At 39.3% G+C, this 23,113-nt stretch overlaps 1 protein-coding gene across 1 annotated transcript in view; it reads right to left on the reverse strand.

Moving 5' to 3' along the window:
* Nucleotides 1-22,697, reverse strand: part of IDO2 (indoleamine 2,3-dioxygenase 2) — a 53,960-nt gene extending 31,263 nt beyond the window's left edge. The window contains exons 1-5 of the mRNA XM_069075849.1: nucleotides 22,528-22,697; nucleotides 19,373-19,492; nucleotides 15,482-15,600; nucleotides 9,402-9,416; nucleotides 8,222-8,321 (exon numbers count right to left, since the gene is read on the reverse strand). Coding sequence (XP_068931950.1) covers nucleotides 8,222-8,321; nucleotides 9,402-9,416; nucleotides 15,482-15,600; nucleotides 19,373-19,492; nucleotides 22,528-22,680 — 507 coding nt within the window. The 5' untranslated portion in view covers nucleotides 22,681-22,697. The remainder of the gene's footprint in view (nucleotides 1-8,221; nucleotides 8,322-9,401; nucleotides 9,417-15,481; nucleotides 15,601-19,372; nucleotides 19,493-22,527) is intronic.
* Between the last annotated feature and the right edge of the window lie 416 nt (nucleotides 22,698-23,113).

A 23,113-nucleotide genomic window follows, 5' to 3' on the forward strand; every position in this document is an offset into this window, starting at 1 on the left:
GAAGGAAGGAAGGAAAGAAGGAAGGAAGGAAGGAAGGAAGGAAGGAAGGAAGGAAGGAAGGAAGGAAGGAAGGAAGGAAGGAAGGAAAGAGAAAAATAAAGAAAGAAAAAGAGAAAGATGGAGGAGAGAGAAAGAAAGAAAGAGAGAGAGAGAGAGAGAGAGAGAGAAAGAAGGAGAGGGAGGGAGAAAAGAAGAAAAAGAAAAAAGGAAGGAAAGAAGAATTATATATGTATACATTGAAAAATATATAAAGTTACTATAATAAACATATAGATCTCTACACACAGTGTATATATAGATATATGCACACAGTACACATGTAGGTATATGTATACATACACATGCTACATGTAGTGCATATACATTTATATAATATACGTGGTATGTTTATATGTGTGTCTATGTATGTGCATACATATATTTGCGTGTACATATATGCATGTCTATGTATACACACATGTACTGTTTATATATGTATGCATACATATATGTGCATATATTAGAATTTGCTGGGCACATGATAGAGTCCTAAGGTGCCCTAAGGTCTGTAACTGCCCTAGCAAGGAACAAGGAGAGATCAGGAAAAGTGGACATACTTATAGATACAAATTCTTATAAAAGGGGGAAAAAGTTCAGTATAGAGTGACTTCAAATTCTGTTTTCAATGCTAACCTCTTACTAGGGAGACTTCAGTCGGTAAAAAAAACTAATTAGAATGGAATTATAAGCAGAACTTTGGATTTATATAAATCTGATATGAGAAGAAATAAATGAGTGACATATATTATATTTATATATATGAAAGCCATAAGATATTTAAATACTATTCATTCTGACACTCAGTAATTTTCTAACATCATTGCTAGAAGGGGCCTCCAGGAATATCTATTTAATCTAACCTCTTTTATTTTACTGATGAGAAAACTTAGGCTCAGAGAGGGGTCATGATTTATTCAGGGTTGTACAGGGAATACATATTTCAGATGCAAATTATTTTACTTTCAAATCCAGAGGTTTTCTAATATGCCACTGACAGCTATCCTTACCTACTATGTGCTTTGCTTTATTCTTTAACTATTTCAGGGTGCTGTGGAAGGGAGAAGGGGTGTCTCTCACACAAAGTCCTTTCAAATGCTATCTAGAATCAGGGAATCTGATCTGAACGGGGCCTCAGAGTTCATCTAGTTTAATCCATACCTAAATATTTCTCCCTTTATAATGTCACCAATATGTGACCATCCAGCCTTGGCTTAAGGGCCTCCAGGGAAAAGGAATCTCCTAAACCTATTCTACTTAGGGCATCTTTTCCTTGAATGAAGAGAAAATTTGTCTTTCTAAAACTTTCTTTGCTTCTCTCTCAGTCCCCTGGTGCCACACAGTATAAATCTAATCACTTCTCTATATAATGGTATTTCAATTATTTGAAGGCTAATCTCATATCCAGAAAAGTAGCATGTTATGATAGAGAGGTGACCTCAGAAAAAGGATGACCTAGGTTCAAGTCCTACTTTCTTCATATACAATAGTATTGGCTGTGTGACCCCGGTCCAGTCACTTAATTTCTAAATGCCTCAAGGAAATCTCTAAGACTAGAAAGTACAGAGCAGGTGGTCATCTGAGAGTAGTGTTTCCTCAGTTTGTCCAATGACGAATTGTTAATGAATGAGAAAGTCAGACCTCAGTTTTATGATGCCCACTTCAACATCCTTTACATGTTCTTGTCTTTCTGGTAAGCTTCCTGAGACCAGGGACCTTGTCTTAAACTTTATACCCAGGACAGAGTTTGTCATGGTGCAAAGTAGGTATTCAATATATAGTTGTTGAATTGAATCAGGGGAACAACCTGTCTCTTTCCTTCAACTTTTTAAAAATCATATATATATATATATATATATTTGAATCAGAAATCTGCCTTTTTACCCTCTTACCTGAAACCCCACACCCTTACCTTGAGAATTAAAGAAAAACAAACTTTGTTACAAACAAATCTATCAAAATGAATTTCCACATTGGCCATATCCTAAGTCATATGTTATGTGTACATACATATATGTGTATTTGTATGTACATGTAATCTCTTTATATATTATATGTGTGTATATGTCTCTTTTTATATACATATTTATCTCATCCAGCACTCTGATTCTGCCTCTATCAGTTGGCAGTTTTCTTTTAATGTTTCTTGAAATATTAAGGTTTAAGCTTTTTTTGGTCATGGCATTCAAATAGTCCAATGATTAAGTTTTTTCCCCTCAATTTGTTTTCCAGGTCATTTGTTTTTGCAATGAGATGCCTTATTTTTTATATTTTTCTGGCCTTTAATATTTCTTGTTGTCTCATAGAGTTATTGACTTCTATTTGTCACATTCTAATTTTCAAGGAATTTGTTGTTTAAGCAAGATTTTGTACTTATTATGCCAAGTTGCTGATTCCCTTTCTAACTTTTCTTCCATATTTTTCATTTCTTTTCAATTTTTCCTCTGGAATCCTGGTTGGTCATTATATTGATAAGACTTTCTAATTCAAAGTAATTTTCCCTTTAAGAAATTGTTGTCACTGTATAAATTGCTGTCCTGGTTTTGTTCAATTCACTTTGCATCAGTTAATATAAATCTTCTAAGTTTTTTTCTGAAGCTATTCCTTCATCATTTCTTATGCCACAATAATGTTCCATCACATTTATGTACCATAACTTGTTCTTCCATTCCTTAATTGATGGGTACTTCTTCAGAATCTCATTCTTTGTCACCTCAAAAGAGCTATAAATTTTTTGTATGTTCTTGCAGGTTTATTTTTTGCTTAGGGTTTATATGTCTCTTAATCTACCTTCCCTCTAATTCCCCCTCCTCTCTTGTCCCTTTTCCTCCCTATTTCTGTATTGAATGAAAAATATCTCTGTTCTCAACTCTGTGTATGTGTATTCTTACTTTAGTTGAGAATGAGGTTGAAGTATCAGCTCCTCCCCCCCCCACTCTTTGTTTAAATAGGTGTCTACTCGTGCACCCTAATTATATGAGGTCATTTTCCCTAACCTTCCTTTGTCTTCTTCTCCTTTGCCCCACCCAGTGTATTCCTCTTCTTCTTTCTTTCCATTCTTCTCTTAATCATTAAGACAAAACAGAACCACTCTCCGGCCTTGTCAAATTGAACTCTCTCTATGACCCCTGATGATGATGGAACTCAGAGGGGATACATGTATCATCTTCCCATATTTGAATGTAAGAGACATTCTCATTTAGTCAGTTGTCATAGTTCATTCATGTTTACCTTTTTTGTGTTTTTCTTCACTCCTATGTTTGAGCTTGAAAATTTCTATGAAGTTTGGTTTTCTCATCAGGAATCCTTGAAAGTTCTGTGTTTCATTAAAGATCCATTTTTCCTTGTAGCATTATACAGTTTTGCTGGGTAAGATTTTCTTAGCTGTAAGCTCATATCCTTTGCCTTCTGAAATATCGTGTTCCAACTTTTCTGCTCCTTCAGAGTAGTAGTTGCTAAATCATGTGTGATTCTACTGTGGTTCTTCAGTACTTGAATTTTTTCTTTCTATTTGCATTTTCTATTTCTATTTTCTATTTCCTTTCTATCTCTCTATGCAAATAGAATTTTTTCTTTATATTTTTATTCTTTATATTTTCTTTCTATTTGGAAGCTCTGGATTTTGACTGTGATGTTTCTTGAATTTTCATTTTGGAGTTTCTTTCAAAAGGTGGCTGGTGGATCCTTTCTATTTCCACTTTAACCTCTAGTTCAAAGAGATGTTGGCAGTTTTCTTTCTTTTTTTTTTTTTTATAAAGCAATCGGGGTTAAGTAACTTGCTCAAGGTTACACGGCCAGTTATTTCTGGGTGTGGTGCTGAGTATCTGAGCCCGGAATTTGATCCAGGTCATCCCAACACTAGAGCCGGTGCTTTTACTCACTGAGCCACCTGGCTGCCCTTTGGCAGTTTTCTTTTAAGGATTCTTGAAATATTAAGGTTTAAGCTTTTTTTGGTCATGGCATTCAAATAGTCCAATGATTAAGTTTTTTCCCCTCAATTTGTTTTCCAGGTCATTTGTTTTTGCAATGAGATGCCTTATTTTTTATATTTTTCTGGCCTTTTGACTTTGTTTTAATATTTCTTGTTGTCTCATAGAGTTATTGACTTCTATTTGTCACATTCTATTTTTCAAGGAATTTGTTGTTTAAGCAAGATTTTGTACTTATTATGCCAAATTGCTGCTTCCCTTTCTAACTTTTCTTCCATATTCTTCATTTATTTTTCAATTTTTTTTCAAGTGCTTTCACTTCATTTATTAACAAAAAAAAAACCCTTTTTAACTAACTAGTTGAGTTTGTGAATAAGCTTGAAGCTTTGTTTATAGATGTTTGGGAGTTATTTTCTTCTATATGTGTATCTTGAGCATCCCTGTTGCCACAATAACTTATTGTTTTCTTGGGATATTGAGGGTTGGGTTATTCTTGGTTCCCACTTATAGGATGGGGACCTAAAAGCTTTCAATGCTCTCAAAGTAATCTGATCTAGGGGAAAATGTCTGATCACTGCCCCTCTGGTCTAGGCTCTGCAAGTTCCTGATCTGGGGGTGGTTCTGGGCAAGAGTAGACTGCTGTGGGGTGGCCAGGTAGCACAGCAAGTAAGAGCACCGGCTCCAGTGTTGGGATGACCTGAAGATCAAGTCCTGGGCTCAGACACTTAGCACCACACCCAGAAATAACTGGCTGTGTAACCTTGAGCAAGTTACTTAACCCCAATTGCTTAAAAAAAAAAAAAAAGTAGACTGCTGCTAGACTCAGGTCCTTTCAAGTTTTGCTGGTTCAGAGTGACAAAACTAGAGACCCTCCCCTTTTTGGTTTTAGATTGCTACCCTGTTTCCCCAATAATAAGACCTATCCCGAAAATAAGCCCTCCCCTTACTATGTAAGATTCCTCTAAAATAAGCCCTCCCCCGAAAATAAGCCCTATTGAGATTGCTACTGTAGTGAAGGTGATCCCCTGTGCTACACGCTACATTACGGTACCCTCTGTATGCACCGCCCCCCCCCCCAAAACGCACACCGCCCTCTGAGCTGCATCCAATCAGAGCTGCAGCAGTAAGCGCGTCATCCTGTTCTTCCCCAGTGATTTGCTTATTGAATAAAGGTACATTTTTTTGTTCACATTTACCTGTTTATTAAAATTGCTGTCAGTGTTCATTAAAATAAGCCCTCCCCTGAAAATAAGCCCTCTGGTGTTTTTCTGTCCCAAAAAATTAATAAGACAGTGTCTTATTATCGGGGAAACACAGTACAGGTCACGCTGGATGCTGGAACTGAGACCCTGCTCTGCTTCTTTCAATTGAACCAAGCCATTTCTACTTCTGGCTTCTGAACCTCTTCCTTTTTCTAGATACTGTGTAAGGTTTCCCTACTGGGGAAAGTCATTCCTGTGTGAAAATCTCCTTCTTGGTTCCCTCTAGATCTGTGACCCAGAACTTAGGAGAGGGTGACAAAGATGCCTTTTGCTACCTGTCCATGACACAGTACCCCAGTATAGTTCTGGCAGTGCTCCAGTATAGGTCTGGGACCTCCACTTGCCCGGGCACACAGTCTTTCTCTGAGCACCAGAGTGCTCACGTGCACTGTGCTCTTGCCCCAATCCAGTCCTCAGTATTCTCAGACTTTCTTTTCTATCTCCCTATGCTGATCTGGGCCAAACAAAGGATTTGCTGTGACTTTTTCTAGACTTCCCCATCAGGCTTCTGTCTAGAGCATTTTCTAGATCTGTTTAGAGGAGTTCTGTGGTTGGAACTCAGCTATGTTGCTTCCTACTATCTGCCAACTTAGTTCTAACCCACTGTCATTCAACTTTAACAAAGATCTATGGATCTTCATTAGCCTTCTAGGTTCAGACCGCTGTTTTAGGCTCTGGGAGGATACAAAAATTAAATAAGATGCCAGCCCCGTCCTCATGAAGCTCTCAGTCCAGCTAACCAAATACTATACGGCAGTACATCAGCGGTGGCTGTTGTAACAGAAAGTTGTGTCTCTAGCCAAGTAAAACTCAAGTAGTCTGAATGGTCAAGTTATTCAATAGACAAGCACTTAGTAAGCCCCTGCTATGGGCCAGGCTCTGAAATAGAGGCTGAAGATACAAGGACTTACATGAAACAATCCCTATCTTAGAGGATTTTATGTTCTAATGGGGAAGACTGCACACAGAAATATAATTAAGCATATACCAACAAAAAATAATAAGTAAGTAATATTGGGAGAGAATGCTAACAGCCAAGGGACTCAAGAAACGCTTCATTAAATCTGAACTGGAAATAAATTTAAGGAGAGCCTTGAGTGGTCAGAAGACCTAGAATCTGGTCCCAAATTGACCGCCAGATGGCAGCATAAACCTTTATATCTCGGTCTGTTTTCTCATTTGTAAAGTGAAAATAAGAAAAGTTCTTCCTGCATCACAGAGCCATTGTTAACCCTAAATCTCTATACAAACAAGAGTGATTATTATGTTACATCAAAGCATTTTTGAGTTTTGTGAGGAAGGTGGCCAGGGTAGATCTGTGTCTGCAAAGAGCATGCTTAGGGATTTGAGTGAAGCTGGGAAATATTTGTATGTAGATCATGGGATGAAATTCATGTTGGGGCTAGGGTTCAGCCATGGAGAGAGAAGCAATTTTAGAGTTAGAAGAACCCTTAGAGATCATTTAATCAGTGCCTTAAATTTGCTGATGAACGTAACCAAGAAATTGAATGATTACACCAAATCGCAAAAATAGTAAACAAAGCTTACATTCAAATCATCTTAAATCAATCCCTAACCCTATTCCAAATTAAACTAAGGCAAATTTTTATTTCTCAATCAACAAAAGGTTGTGTGTGTGTGTGTGTGTGTGTGTGTGTGTGTGTGTGTATCTTCTATGTAGAGGGCACTATCCTAGGGGATATGGAGAATGCAAGAAAATATAAGACATAGTTTTTGCCCTCAAAGAACTTAAAATCTAGATGAAGCGACAGAATAACTAATCCACAGGGGTGTGCTGGCAGAAGTTTAATAATCAGCTCTCTGAAAACCCATGACACATTTTTAAGTTTAACCTTCATTATTAACATTTTCACTATTGTTTTTCTTAAATCTGGAAAATCAAGAAAACAATAAATTACACCCTGTTTTGTTATTGTGTTTGTGTTTGTCCTTCATTTTCGAAGAGAACATAGTATTTTCTGGCATGTAAATGCTCACACTGAAAATATAATAATCAACTCAAGGTAGCTCCAGCACCCCCCAAAGTGTGTTAGTAATTGAAAGAATTATGCAGCGGGGCTGATGAGGGGTAAATCATTGCACTTAAAAATAAAGTCAACTATGAAACTAGTTTCTTATGTCTTGCTACACTTTGTATCATTAAGATATGTGTTCATGTGCTTCCCTCCTGGCAGGAGGGAATTAAAATGGAATTAAATGAATTAAACTTGAGTTGGGTCAGTGGGTTTATAACTGGACATGAAGAATAACCGTCTAAGAATCATAGGTTCATGGGGATACATTTAAAGTTAGAAGAGACATTATAGGTAAACTGATCCAACCCCACCATTTTGTAGATCAGGAAACTGAGGCTTAGAGATTGTAAGTGATACATTAAAAGTCACACAGATATTAAGTATCAAAGCCTGGGTCAGCACATTCTCCCCCCCCCACCCCCCCCACAACTAGGTTACTTAGTTCCAAATACCACTAATTTGCTCCACCTCTGACATTTACTAAGTGACCTATTTTGAGGCATCTCACACACCCCCGCCTCAGTTTCCTCATTTGTTAAATGAGGGAAGTGGAGTCCTCTTTTAGCTCTAGATTTACGCTGCTAGGACTGTGAGCTCTCTAGGTTTCTTCCCCTTATAAGATTAGGGTTAACTTCATTTCAAAAAGCTCTACTATTCTGTGTTCTCTCTTCTAACATTCTGTCTTGTAAAGTCCCATCCAGCCATAATATTCTATATAACACTCTTGTGTTCTAAGGTCCCTTCCAGCTCTGACATCACATGAGTTTTAGTGCTTTAGTTCAATGGAAGGCAAAATTACTAGGGAGTTGGGTCTTGGCTCTCTGAGTGGCCATAAGTAACCATCGGAAGCTAGCAGAGAATATTGGAAAGGCAAATTGTAGATGTGGGGGATTAGGGTTAAACAAAGCTATCAGGCTTACATCTTATAGATAGAGCAAGGTTCTGGTTGGGGAAGTACCTTAATCCCAGGCACTGCTGCCTTCTCCACCAAAAGAGTTACTAGGATAAAGCCCTTCAGGCTCTCACCTCCTGGAAGTGAGATAATGGTGTCCAAGTTCCTTAAGAAAAAAAAAATCATACACTCAGAAAGCAATGCACCTTCTCCTTCCCCGTCCTCTTCTTCCCCTGAGTCTGACACTTTTGCTGCTTCTCAAGACTATCGGGAAGCATAGGATCTCCAAATTTTGAATTGGAAGGGACTTCCATGGCTATCTAAGCCCTCCACCAATAACAATAATTACTATTCTATTTGAAATAATTTCTAATTATTATTCTATTCCAAATAATTCTGACATTTAAATAACTCTTTAAGGTTTACAAAGCCATTTACAAAATTTTTTCTCATTTGATACATGACAATTCTGGGAGATAGGTGCAATAATCATCCCCATTTTGCAGATGAGGAAACTGAGGCAGACAGAGGTTAAGTAATTTGTCCAAGGTCACAGAACTGGTGAGTATCTGAGGCCAGATTTGAACTCAGGTCTTCTTAACTCCAGGTTTTCAAATCTATCCACTGTATCACCTAGCGTCTTCTAAAAATATCCTAATAACAAAACACCTGACAAATGGTCACCAAGGTCCAAACTATTACTTTCCAAAGGAGACCATTCTATTTTTAAATAGCTGTGCTGGAAAGTTTTTCCTATATCAAACTTAAATTTGTTAGAGTTTTTTTTTTTTTTTATTTCTGACCATTGTTTCTAGTCTTGTTTGCTGGGGACACTAAAATCAATCTAATCACTCTTCCATAGGACAGTCCATCAATTATTTAAGGAGAGACACTTCCCTGTTAGCCTCATTTCTCTTCACCAGCTAAACATCTCCACTTTCTTCAATCAGGGTTCATTTGGCAAAGACTCAAGGTCCTTCACCATTCTGGTTGCCCACCTCTGGTCATTTTCAAACTTGTTAGTATCCTTCCTAAACTGTGGCATCCAGATCCAAACACAATACATTAGGGTAAAATATGGCATGACTGTCACCCTTATTTCTAAAAGTTATTCCTCTTTCTCAGTTTCCTCATCTGTAAAATAGGGATAATGGCACCTAGTCATTGTGAGGATCAAAGTATGAGAAAGTGCTTTGTAAAATGTTAAGTAGGACATAGAAATAGCAATTTAGAGTATGGTAATTACCTGATTTCCAGTGGTCTATTCAAGTTTCAGGTATTGGTCAAAAAGATATAAGGAAATAAAATATGAGGAATTCAATTTAAGAAACATGTATTAAGCACCTACTGAATGCAGTAATCAAATATACCCCCTCCCTCTCTCACAGACACACACATTTATAATGCTTCAATTTTACAGGGCTTGGTTAGTGCCTAGATTCAGAGAGCTGGGGAAAGGGCCTTTACTAAAGGTAAATGGGAGAGAGAGACAGAGAAAGACAGAGATGAACTGAGAAAAAAGCAGATTGAAATAGAGACAGACAAAAATAAAGAGAGGCAGAAATCGAGAGACAGGGGTAGAGAGGATCATAGTGGAGGTAATCTGGTAGAACTAGAGAAAACAGGAGATGGAATCGAATGTGCACATACAGAGGATGGCCTTGTCAAGGAGAAAGGGCATCTTTTCATCTGCAACTCTGTCTCCCTTAAATCCAATTCATAGGCATGTCAAGCCATCACCCCCATGATGTCTGTCACTGGTCGTCTTTGAAAACAAAGGATGAACAACAGAGAAAAAGATAATGGAGTAAGATGTCTCTGTGAAGTAAGTGAGATGAGGAAGAAGGAATAAGACAGAGCTCATAGCAAATGGCCTCTCTCAATTTTTTTCTCTGAAAGATATGAGGGGAGGTCCTCATCAGAGATGTGCAAGAGGAAAGTGTGTCACAGGAGTTTTGAGGAGACATGAATAGGTTTGGAAAAGATGTTGTAGATAATGGGATAATAAATCTATGGGGAGGTATAAGAAGGACTGGCAATTTGTAGTGGACCTAATCAACAAAATTTTGTAATTTCTTCCAGCCCCATAGCACAGCATATGGATAGGAGTGAAGGAGGAAGACTGTAGGAATAATACAAAGTTGGGGTTTGGCCAGTCAGTGATAAGACAAGGGACAGGGGATTGAAGAATTTAGGATAATGTGAGTTGAATTGGTTTCCCAAGGAGTTAAGATAGAGAGGGGAAGAGAGTATAGCCAGTGCAGGACTGATGGTATAAGAAAGAATTTAAGAGTGGAGCAGGTAGAAAGAATGGAGATTCTAATGAGTATGCAGAGGAGCGTTATGTGTCGTAAGGCATGAAGATGGAATGATAAGATATTATGATCAGATAAAGTTATTTTAGAGTTTATGAACATGGAAGTGAAACATCTGCAAGTGATGTCAATATCCTTTGGTAGTTGAAGCAGAATGGATTAGTAGGTCATAGTTTCCCATATCATATATATATATACACACACACACACACACACACACACACACACACACACACACACATATATATATATATATATATATATGATATCAGTATGTATATTCAAGTACTGCATATGAGGGCAGGAGTTAACAGCATGCATCTCCTTCTTTTCAGGAAGAGACATGGAGTCAATTGCCTGGTAGACACTTCAAGGCACTTCCAAAGCCAACCTGTTGAAGTCTCTTATAGGCAAAATCCATGAGCTGAAGCTGATTATCACCAAAATGAATACAAGGTGAGGCCAACTGAGGATTTACTGAATATGCTTGACTCAAATGGATGAGCAAGAGAGTTTGGAGGATTTTTTTTAATGGAATTAATGCATCGCCCTAGACTTTAAATGAAGGCTCCTGGGGACAAGGCTTGGACAGAGGTGGTTTTTTGCAAATTGTTTGAATTACAAGAACAGAGTTCAAGCTGTGATTGCCACCTGGTGGCTAGCTTTAATAAGGCATCCTGAAGCAACTATGAAGTAATCCCTTCTAGTGCAATCAACACTTTCCTCATAGAACCAAGGGTGTTTCACATGTGAACATAGCATCAAATTGAGTTCTAAATCAGCTGCTAGTGCAGAATGACTGGAATACAGAATAAACAAAATTAGGCTGAAAAGGTAGGATGGAGGCAGATTGTGGGAAATCTGAAATACCATGAAGAGCTTGTGCTTTGTCCTTGAGGCAATCAATAGGGAACCATTTGAGTGGAGGAATAATGGTCAAACTTGAGCCTTCAGAGGATTTATGTTGGATGTTACATGGAGGATGAATTGGAGAAGGGAAATATTCAGAACATGAAGGCCAGTTAGGAGTGTAATAGAATAATCCAAATGAGAATTTGAATGTAAGTAAATTTGACTAAGAGTGATCATCTCCTGGTTGGGCAAAACAGGAAGAAAAGGGGATGCATAATATGGAGGCAGAATCAACAAGACCTGATAATGGAGGTTAGTAGTGCCCTCACTAGAAATAGGGAAGTTTAGACAAAGAGATAGGTTTAGAAGGAAAGATTTCCAGTTCTAATTTGTATATTTTGAGTTTAGGATGCCAGTGGAATACCAGGTAGAGACATCCAGCAGAAAGCTGTTGATGAAGAAATGAATTGAGGGCATATATATGTTTGTGAGCGATGGGAAGGAGGAAGAGAAAGAAAAGAAAGAGACAGAGACAGAGAAAGAGAGATAGAAAAAAAGGAACATAAAGACAGAGGCAGGGAGGAGAAAGTAGAGTCAGAGAGGGAGAGGAAGGGAATCCTTAATTTATTGTAATACTTAGTGCACATATGAAATTTCTTGGGTTCCAAAAAGATGATATTGCTTATATTAGAGGTTTAACTTGAAAGTTGCTTTTTCATTCTTTCAGTCATGTCTGACTCTTTGTGACCTCATGGATGTCTATGATATTGTTGCCTATGAGATATTTTTGGCAAAGATAATGGAGGGGTTTGCTATTTCCTTCTCCAGCATGTCACCATTTTAGAAATAAGGAACTGAGGCAAATAAGGTTAGGTGACTTGCCAGGGTCACACAGCTAGTATATGTCTGAGGTCACATTTGAATTCAGATATTGACTCCAGATCTGGTGCTATATCCACTGTACCACCTAGCTGCCCTTTGAAAGTTGCTTCAGGGTGCCATATTTGTGAAAGCCACAAGGTGGTGATCAAAGTTTGAGCTACATTAGTTCACTTTAAAATGCACACTTGCCAAAAGCACCTAGTCGGGGCGGCTAGGTGATGCAGTGAGTAAGAGCACCAGCCCCAGAGTCAGGAGGACCCGAGTTCAGTTCCAGCCTCAGACACTTAACACCCACACAAAAAAACTAGCCGTGTAACCTTGGACAGGTTACTTAACCCCAATTGCCCTCCACAAGGCAAAAAAAAAAAAAAAAAGCACCTAGCTATCTTAGCCTTGCCCTAGGACCTCTAGGTTCTGAATTTAAAGTGGATAAATTCCCTAAATGAATGTTATGATTCTCTTGGGAAATGATTCCACTGACTTAAGTCAATCATTCTCAATCTACCAATTACCTTCTCTAGAAGTCTATAGAGAGATCAATTCCACCAATACCCTAAATTGGTGGTAGTCATGTGAGTGTGTGTTATTTTGTTATGCTCAACATGTGATCTCATTTATTTAGGAAACTCCTGGTGATAAAGCTACCTCTGCCAATGTAGCCTATCATCTACTCTGCTATTATCTTATTCTCTTTAAAAGTTATGCGAAGGCTTGGGAAGTAAAATGACTTGCCTAGGGTCACATAGCCAGTATGTATCAGAAAGGGTATTTGAACTCAGGTCTTCCTGACCTTAAGTCCATCTGTCTGTCCCATCTTGCCTTCAAATGGGCAGGGGCAGAGATCAAGGGCAAGAAGAATTGTCAATAGGACTAGGGAGCAAGGGCTTAAAAGGTGTACAGTATGCCATTTAACTAGAAAACAAAAGGGTCATGATTTAAGAAAGGAAAGTAAGGCCAGAATAGTGTACTGAGCTGGGAAAAGAGAGAGAGTTAGAGGTACTGGAGGTCACAGTATGGATAAAGAATAGGTTTAGGAGCAGTAAAACATAGAGAGATAAAAAGACAGGATTGGGATCAGAAAGGGGTCTCTGAGAGCACAAGCCCATGGAAGGGTTATAGTTATGGCAAACTCTCTCCTCACCTCCCAGAATACAGAGTTTCCTTCAAAATTGAGCTCTGGTACTTCCTTCTCCATGAGGTCTTGGTCCCTGTATCTGCTAATGCCTTCCCTTTCTCCCAGTTATGTGTGGTTTGCCTCTCCCTGTTTATGAGTTTGATATATACAGCTAGGTCATCATGATAAATGCAAGCAATGAATCACAAGAAGTAGTCCCATGTATTTGAATTCACATCCTTCGAAGTTACATGATTGATTCCAGCCAAATGAAAACATGGGGTATGAATTCAAATTGTGCAACTGTTCATGAGATTCATTATATGTACTAAAGAAAGGGGTTTACTTTTGTCTCTGTTTCCCAGAGGCCTGACGTAGTGCCTGGTGTATTGTAGTTATTCATTCTCAGAGGACCAATGACATGAGGAGGGTGATGTCTTGACTTTGCAAGTGAATTGGATTTGAGACAGAGCCATGCAAAATCATCAGCCTCACTCTGTCCTCCAGAATCATCAGAGAATATGGCAAGACATAGGTCAGGAGGACTAGAGATGGCCCCAGATGCAGTGGGGAAAGCTTGGCCTTTTTAAGTTAAGGCCTTTTCCAGGACTTAGCTTTCACCTGGAATATAGCAAGACATTGAATAAGGGCTGGTTTCCTTCCTTGCTTACTTGCTTAATGAGATTTATGGTATAGCCAGTCTGTGAGTATCAAAGGGAGAGAGAAAATACAGTTCTTGAGAACTGGTTTAGGGCAGTTAGGTGGTGCAGTGAATAGAGCACAGCCCCGGAATCAGGAGGACCTGAGTTCAAATTTGGCCTCAGATACTCGACACTAGCTGTGTGACCTTGGGCAAGTCACTTAAAACCAATTACCTTGCCTTGCCCCCTCAAAGAAAAAAAGAGTTGAGTTAAACTTGGAGAACAGAATATCCATATGGACATGTATATTGAAGCCTACAGGTATCAAGATAGGGGTAGGAATAGAGAGAGCCCTCAGTCAGATACTGAACTCCATGGGAAGGAGAAAAGAGTGACCTAAAGATAATAAGAACAAGGATAACCTAGAGAGATTGAAGACACCCCAAGTAAGAGCTGCAGAGTACTGGGGGGAAGGGGTTTGGAAAGGAAATGAGCATTCATGAATTACTGTAAGCCAAGCACTGTGCTAAGCACTTTGAAAATATTATCTCATTTTCTGGTAGTAAAAGGAGGTGACATTAGGGTGTAAGCAGGAGACCAAGCCCTTCCTGGTCCAGGGCTACACAGCACATAAAAGGAAGAACCCACACTCAAGATGGGGATGGAAGAAACACTGTCTTCTAGAGAATGTCTGGTTTCTATGCACACCAGAAGATGAAAAGATCCACAAGGAAGAGACCTTTACTAAGAAGAGGTTCCACAGGGTAAGAAGGAAGGGGAAGACAAAAGGAAGATGGATTGTGGAGGGATCTAGAACTGAGTAAATGACAACTCTGGATTTCAGGGATAAGGGGAGCAGAGCGCAAGTGGGGAGAAAAGAGCAGAGAAAAGAACCAATTAACCTAGGACCCAGTTTTGTAGGATTGGCACAAGGGCTGGGGACTGGCTTCTGGACTGTCACGCCAAATATCCAAATATAGGTATAGGGAACTCCATGAGCAAAGGTGGATACTGGGGGTCCCAGGGAGTCTTGTCCATACAACTGGGTCAAGAATTATCTAGCAACAAGGATTTCTGGGGGAATGATGTGAACTTATTATACTCCCGGGACAGTACCTTACGCCAAGATGGTAGAGAACAAAGAATATAAAGGGCTAATGCCAATCTTTGAGTCTATAAAATCATACATCTGTTAATACATTGAGTACCTGAAGGCTCATAATCATTTTTTCTCTTTTGTTTCTACTAAAGCTCTCTCTCTCTCTCTCTCTCTCTCTCTCTCCCTCTCCTCTCCCTCCCTCTCCCTCTCTCTTCCCTCTCTCCCTTCCCCCCCCCTCTCTCCCCTCTCTCTATCACCTCCCCCTCTCTCTCTCTCATCTGCATCACCAGGCATCCAGATCATTCCCTAGGTACCTTCTTTACTGAGTAGGTCAATGTTCTGCAAAGATTCACATCCACAAATTCCCACCTCTAATTGAATTTCTTTTCTTTCCATCCCAGGGATACTTGCTGCTAAACTTACCCATCTGGATCCTTTTTCTTCCAGTTTGTAAGGACTAAATCTGAGTGCACCAGGACAGGGGGCAGACCCAAGGTTCGGGAGACTTCCACGAAGGGAAGAGCCAAGTTTCTCGGCAGAACCTATCAGACACAGACATAGGCAGATGGACAGTCTGGAAACCCCATGGGCCCTTGTCATAGGGGCCCCCAGTGGCAGTGGGGGGCAGTCTAGGTTAGAATTAAATCTATCCCCTTAGGTCTTAAAGGGCATAAGTGGGAACAAGTGGTAGAAAGAATTTGAAAGGACGTTATTTTGGCTAGATACATGGAAACAATTATCTCCCACCTCTCTCTCTCTCTCTCTCTCTCTCTCTCTCTCTCTCTCTCTCTCTCTGCCTCTGCCTCTCTGTCTGTTTCTGTCTCTGTCTCTATCTGTCTATCTCTGTCGCACACACACACACGCACACACACACCATACTAGTTCAGGCCCTCCTGATCATCAATTTGGACTATTGTGATAACTTTTTTATACTTCATTCTACCTTCACCCTCTCCCACCTCCAATCCATCTCTCTGACTACTAACATTCCTATCCCATTATGATCTCTTTAAGAACAAAGGCCCTGGCTTATTTAAGGTCTGAATCCCTCCTACCTCCTAGCTTAGCACTTAGCACAGTTGATAGACAGAGAGGCTTTGCCATTATTGGGGGTGCTTAGGAAGAGGATGGGTGATCTTTTAGTGATACGCTAACCCTTTTCCAGGTGTGTTTGACTAGCTGATACTGAGGTCCTTTCTTACTCTGGACTTGGGTCATTCTAGGATTCTTGATTTGATCAAGGTCACATCTAGTTAGCAAGTGTCAGAGCTGAGTCAATATTCTGACTCTGAAATCAGTACTACTTTACAATGATGGGAAGATATTTGTGTGATAACCTAGAAGTGGTAAAGGCTGCTTAGGAAAGAGCTTACAGCTTTGTATCTGTTGTTTTTAAAAGGTTCCAATAACATTTATAGTCTAAATAGGAAGATGTGAGGTACACAGTCAGACAATTAGCATTTATTAAGGACTTTCTATGTGCCAGGCACTGTGCCAAGCACTGAGAATACAAAAAAAAAAAAAAAAGGGTGGAGGGAGTCCCTATTCTCAAGTTGCTGACAGTTAATGGTACACAGACCATGAAATTAAGGTAACTGTCACTACAGGAGGGAAGTAAGAAGACTTGAGGTTCAAAGGGAGAAGGGACATTGCTTACTTGGAGGTATCAAAGAAGACTTCATGGCATTGAAGTTGTGCATAGAAAACAGCATGGGGGCAGCAAGGTAGTGAATAGAGCACCGGCCCTGGAGTCAGGAGGACCTGAGTTCAAATCCAGCCTCAGACACTTAACACAAAAACTAGCCATGTGACCTTGGGCAAGTCACTTAACCCCAACTGCCCTCCAAAAAGCAAAGAAAAGAAAGAAAGAAAGAAAGAAAGAAAGAAAGAAAGAAAGAAAGAAAGAAAGAAAGAAAGAAAGAAAGAAAGAAAGAAAGAAAGAAAGAAAGAAAGAAAGAAAGAAAGAAAGAAAGGAAGGAAGAAAGAAAGAAAGGAAGAAAGAGAAAGGAAGGAAGGAAGGAAGGAAGGAAGGAAGGAAGGAAGGAAGGAAGGAAGGAAGGAAGGAAGGAAGGAAGAGAAAGGAAGAAAGAAAGAGAAAGGAAGAAAGAAAAGAGCATGAATAAGGGCACAAAGGCACAAAAACATGAGGCATATATAAAGAATGAGGCTTAGTTGGAATGTGATAATGAGTAGCATTTATGTATCTCTTTAAGGTTTGCAAAGCACTTACCTGTTGTCTCATTTGATACTGACAGCAGCCCAGTGAGATAGGTATTATTATTCCCTTTTTACAGATAAGATAACTGAGGCATAAAGAGGTCATGTGACTTGTCCAGGGTCATAGAACTATGAAGTACTTGAAGCAGTATTTGAATTTCTGGTCTTCCTAACTCCAACTTTTACACTCTACCGAATGTACCATCACATGATGGGATGTTGAAAGGGAGAAAAGGTTGTAAAGGTTGAGTTGAACAGGCAGTGGAAGACCTTGAATGTCTGGGTGAGGAAGTTGGATTTTACCCTGTGGACAAATGGGGAACAGTGAAGGGTTTTGAACAGAGAAGTACGATGACTAGATCTGTGATTAAGGAAATCCTTACCAGTGAAAGAATGGGGAGCAGAAGTGATGGAAATATACTGTAATAGTCCAGTCATGTGGTATTAGGCCTCTACTAAAATAAAACAGAGTAGAGAGCATAGCTAATATGTAGGATATAGAATAGGTTTGGACACTGGTTGGCAAGGGATAGGGAAGAGTCACCAGTGATGTTGACAGGGTTTTGAACATGGATTTTATGGGAGACAATGTGTCTGAAATCAATTCACAGAAGACAGCCATGTTTACTTCTAACATGTCCTGCACTGCTACTGTCAGAGATAGAATTCTCAGCCCTTGATCTTATTTCAGTTTGGTTCAAAAATCAGTTATTAAATACATGCTATCTGTTTGGTACTGTGCTAGGCACTATGGATATAAAGACAAAAATTATTCCATCCCTATCCCAGAGAGATGTCTATTCTACTGGGAGGATATACCATTTGTAGACAGATAGTAAACACAAGATAATTTGAGGAGATAGATGTCACTAACAGCTAAGAGAATTAAAGGGGTCCTCATGGAGAAGGTGGTCCCTGAGCAAAGGTTTGAAGTAAAATTAAAATTCTATAAGGAGGCATGAGAGTATTTCAAGTAAATGGAGGTGAGAGATGGAATGTGGAGTTTAGGGGAAAGTTTGTTCAATTTGTCTAGATTACAACATAAAATATAGGGAAGGAAGTCACATAAAATCAGCCTGGAAAGTTGGGTTTAAGTCAGATTGTGGAAGGACTAGATTGTTAGGCTGGGAAATTTATATGTTATGCAAGAAGCAATAGAGAGGGAACCACTAAATATTTCTAAGTAAGGCATAAAATAGTCAAACGTGTCCTTAAGAAGATTATTTTTGAGGTTAGATGAAGGATAGATTGAATACAGGAACAACTGAGAAGCATATTGGCCGATTAGGAGGATAGTAAGGGCAAGCAGGAAGTTAGATACCACCATGAATAGAGAAGTGGACCTGGAGTCAAGAAGACCTAAGTTCAAATCTGGCCTCAGACACTTACTTGCTTTGTAACCTTGGACAAGTCACTTAACCTCTGTCTGCCTCAGTTTCCTCATCTGTAAAATGAGTATAATAATATTTACCTTTCACTGTTATTGTGAGGATTAAAAGGAGTTAACACTTGTAAAGTATTTTGCAAACCTTAAAGCATTATCAATGCTAGTTATCATCATTGTCATCATCACCATCATCATTATTGACTTTGTGTGTTATGTTATTGTACTGGTGAAATCACTAGACCAAGATTCATGAGGTCTGGATTTTAAGAACAGTCACTAATTGTGTGACCTTAGTCAAGTCATTTAATCTCTTGAGATATTGGCTGCTTCATCTGTGAAATGGAGATAATATGAACCCTATCTTCCAAATGGGATTTAGAGGATCACATGAGATGATATGTTTTAAGTGCTTTGAAAAAAAGCATGCTTTTAATAATTCTTGGGGGTTGCTTTGAATCATTCTTCCTTCTGAAGGTCAAAAATATAGGTTGAACGAGCCTGATTTGATAACTCCAATAAGTGGCATTTGGAACCCTGACCATCTCATTATTCCCCATTCCCTCTCCAAGTTTCCCCAAGAAAACACACACAAAAACAGAGACTCCTTTGGGTGATGGTAGAGAATAACAATGGCATGGAATCTGTCTAATGAGCTTAAGGCCCATCAATGGTCAACTTCAAGAAGAGAGTCCAAGTTCCCTACCTCTTACCTTAGGAATGTTCTTCTCTCCTTCCTGCCAAACATATCCCATGGTAATGAAGCTGAGCAGCAGGTGGGCCAAGCGTAGTTCTCGATGACCTTTTAGGAGGTGACAACTTAGTAGGGGCATCTGTCCAAGAGAAATTGTTGAGTTGGGAGAGGGACCAGGAAAAGGAAAGTGGGGGGGGGGGATGAAGTAGAGGTTGAGGTGGCGTTAATAAAAGCAGAAGGAAGATGGTGAGGGGAAAGAGTAGAGGAGGAGAGGGGAATGTGGAACAGGAAGGGAGAAGGAAAAAAAAGAGCCTGGCTTGCTGCTAAGAAACTGAAAAATACTGTGTTCATTCACTCCATCTCCTACTCCCTGATCCTGCAGCCTGGGGTAGCCCTAGATAGCACGGGCAGAATAGGCTGCTGATGACAAAATTTCCTGAGGAAGATCAAATAGACTCCACCATTATCTAACTGTTCTCTCCTTACCTTCCTACCACACGTACAGTCATGCTGCTCTTGTTCATCCTTCATTTTTGGAGACCAATGGCATGTGGGGGTAATCTTGACTCATGTGTGAATTGAATTTCAGTGAGGCAGAATTGTGCAAAGTTGTTGGCCTCACTCTCTCTTCCAAAGTCATCAAAGTTAAGTGGCAAGATGAATGAAGATGACCAGTAACGGCCCAGGATGCAGTGGAAGACCTTGACATCTTCAGTGGCCAACTCTAAACACTCCACAGAATCTGCTTCAGCCATCTTTGTGGTCATTGGAATAAACTGTTCTCACCTACCCACATAGATATTCCCCTAAATCACCAACAGGTTTGTGGCCTGTCAGTTATTATCACCCTGGTTTAGCCCAGCTAATAAAAAAAAAATAACACCTAACTACCTTCTTGGGCAACTAGGTGGTGCAATGGATAGAGTGCCTGGAGTCATAAAGACCTAAGTTCAAAGTCAGCTCAAATGCTTACTAGCTGTCTGACCCTGGACAAGTCACTTAACTCTGTTTGCCTCAGTTTCCTCATCTGTAAAATGAGCTGGAGAACGAAATGGCAAACCACTCCAGTATCTTTGCCAAGAAAACCACAAATGGAGTCACAAAGAATCAGAAATAGCTGAACAACAGCTACTTCTTCTCCCTTCTATCTTTACTTTCTCCGTTTACATGCCCGTCTGTTCCCATAGGCTCAATTATTATCTCTATGATGATGAGTCCTATAAGTACATATTTCTACCTTTATCTCTCTCCTGAACTCTAGTCTAATGTTTCCAACTACATTCTGGATTTCTCCACCAGGATGTTACATAGGCATGTCAGACTCGACATCGACAAAATTAACTTTTAACCTGATCTCCCAAAACTGCCCTTTCTGCCAGCTTTCCTATTTCTTCTGATGGCATCATTAGCTTCTCTGTCGTTCACTCTTAAAGCCTCTGGAGCAACTTTGAATCTTCCTGTTTCCTCACCCTCATCTCTAATCAATCATTAAAATCTCTTTCTTTTACTTCACAATATCTTAGCATCCATCCTCTCCTCACCTAGTTTCATGCTGTCCCCGCCTTCAATCATACTCTCTTAACATTGAGCAACTGGATTCTTTTAATAGCCTCTTAATTTGCAACCTCTGCTGTGAACCTCTCTTTTTTTTTTTTTAGCATATTCCCCACCCAATTGCAAAGCTAATCTTCCTAAGGCATAGCTCTGACTTCTTTTTTTTTTTTTTTTTTGCCTTTTGGAGGGCAATTGGGGTTAAGTAACTTGCCCAAGGTTACACGACTAGTATTTTTGTGTGGGTATTAAGTGTCTCAAGCGGGTCCTCCCGACTCCAGGGCCAGCGATTTACTCACTGCACCACCTAGCCACCCCCACATAGATCTGACTTCTAATTCCTCTGCTCAAAACCTTTCAATGAAGTTCTTTTACCTCTTGGGGAAAAATAAGACAAACTCCTCAACCTAGCATTCCAGAATCTGACTACAATCTACCTTTTCAGGACCATTTCTCTCTAGTCTCCTTTATACTCCACTCCTCCCCACACACACAATAGATTATAGCCAAACTACATTCCTATTCTTTCCAATTAGTCCTATCTCTCCTATCTCTGCATTTTTAAGCTGTCTCGTATGTATGGGAACAATGCCCCCTTATTGAAATTCTTTAATTCCTTTTAAATCCTCCATGAAGGGATCCATGATTCATAAAACCATAGGATCATATATTCAGAACCATACGGGACCTTGAAGCCCATCAAATCAAACACCTTTATACTAATAGTTGAGGAAAGTAAGCTTAGAGGAGTTATTTGTCACATATTCCCACACCTTAGCTGGTATCTGAGGTGGGATTCCACCAGGTGAAAATAATCACAGTGCTATGCTGGAGCTGGCTCATTAAGGCACTTGAGAATTGATAGTTAAATTTTCCATTTGAGTATTTATACCTTGGAAATTGGAAAATGCTACAAATCAGGCATTGATTTATTGTTTTGTTGATTATATAGACTTGAGATAGTGATGGAGAAAATGTTAATATTAAAATATTAATTATTAATTAATTAATAATATTAAAATGCATATTAAACTTAAAGTGTGTCGTGAGTCTACATTTTTATGTAGACACACACATTGAAAGCTGGTTGTTAAATATTTACTAGCACAATACTGGGTTTCTCCCTCCTCATATTCCTTCTAGTACTTTATCTAGATATCATTTTGCCCTTACCACTTGCTCTCTTGTGTCACACTAATTTGTGTGAGAAAAACAACATGGTATCTTGTTTTTCATTTTTATATTTCTTCCAGTGCCTAGCACAAGGCCTTACATAGAGATGATACTGAGTAAATGCTTGTTGAATTGAAAGTCTAAGGTAAAGGAGGTATTTGGAGACAGAGGTCCCTTTCTTGCCTGCAATGAAATAATACCAATAGGTATCCCCCCTCCATGTGTATACCCACATACATACTATGCAGACTCTCTATTGACCCAGTAGGTCCTTGAGGACTGAATGCAGAGAAGGAAGAGAGAAAAGTAAGGGGAAGAAGAGAAGAAAGGGAAAGATGGGGCAGGGAGGAGAAAAAAGAGAAATAATGATGAGAGGCAGAAGGATGAAGGAGAAAGACAGAGGCAGAGACAGGAGAGAAGAGAGATAGAAAAATCGAAAGGGAAAGTTACCACATCCACTCTGACTCGGAGTTGATGATTCTCAATCATGAGAGGCAAATTACTGGCTATTTCCATCCAGGGCATGTAGTAATGGGAAAGTTCCTTCTGCATGTAAGAGAAAAGCAAATACCTCAGTACATTGGCCAATTTCGGAACACCCATCCAGGTTTTGTTATCTAATTACTTCTGTATTTCCATTTTGAGAGGCTAAGAAATAGGCTGTTTCCAATAAACAAAGAATGAAAGACTCCAAAGCAGTGTTCCTGTTTGGCAACCTTCCTTACATCATATCTTTCAAAAACAAAATCATTATTGCAATAACAGTAACCATCTGCAACCACAAAAATTCATATGCACAAACAACAAGAAAACAAGTGACAAAATAATAAACTTCCATGGTTTAAGAAAAGTTTAAAATACATCTATGAACTTTAATGAAGCAGTTTGAAATGTGTCAAATCTCATCTGACTCATTTTCTTGTTCCCTTCTGAATGTGTATTTGTTTTTAAGTTTTATTGTTCTTGTTACTTTTTTTTTTTAAGTGGCTTTCATTACCCTTCGGAAATTTTCAGTGCTTTTAAGAATACAATCCCT

The sequence above is a fragment of the Petaurus breviceps genome, unplaced genomic scaffold (assembly GCF_028583685.1).
Source record: "Petaurus breviceps papuanus isolate PSGF00001 unplaced genomic scaffold, PetGlider_PUasm1.0 90919, whole genome shotgun sequence".
Taxonomy (NCBI): Eukaryota; Metazoa; Chordata; class Mammalia; order Diprotodontia; family Petauridae; genus Petaurus; species Petaurus breviceps.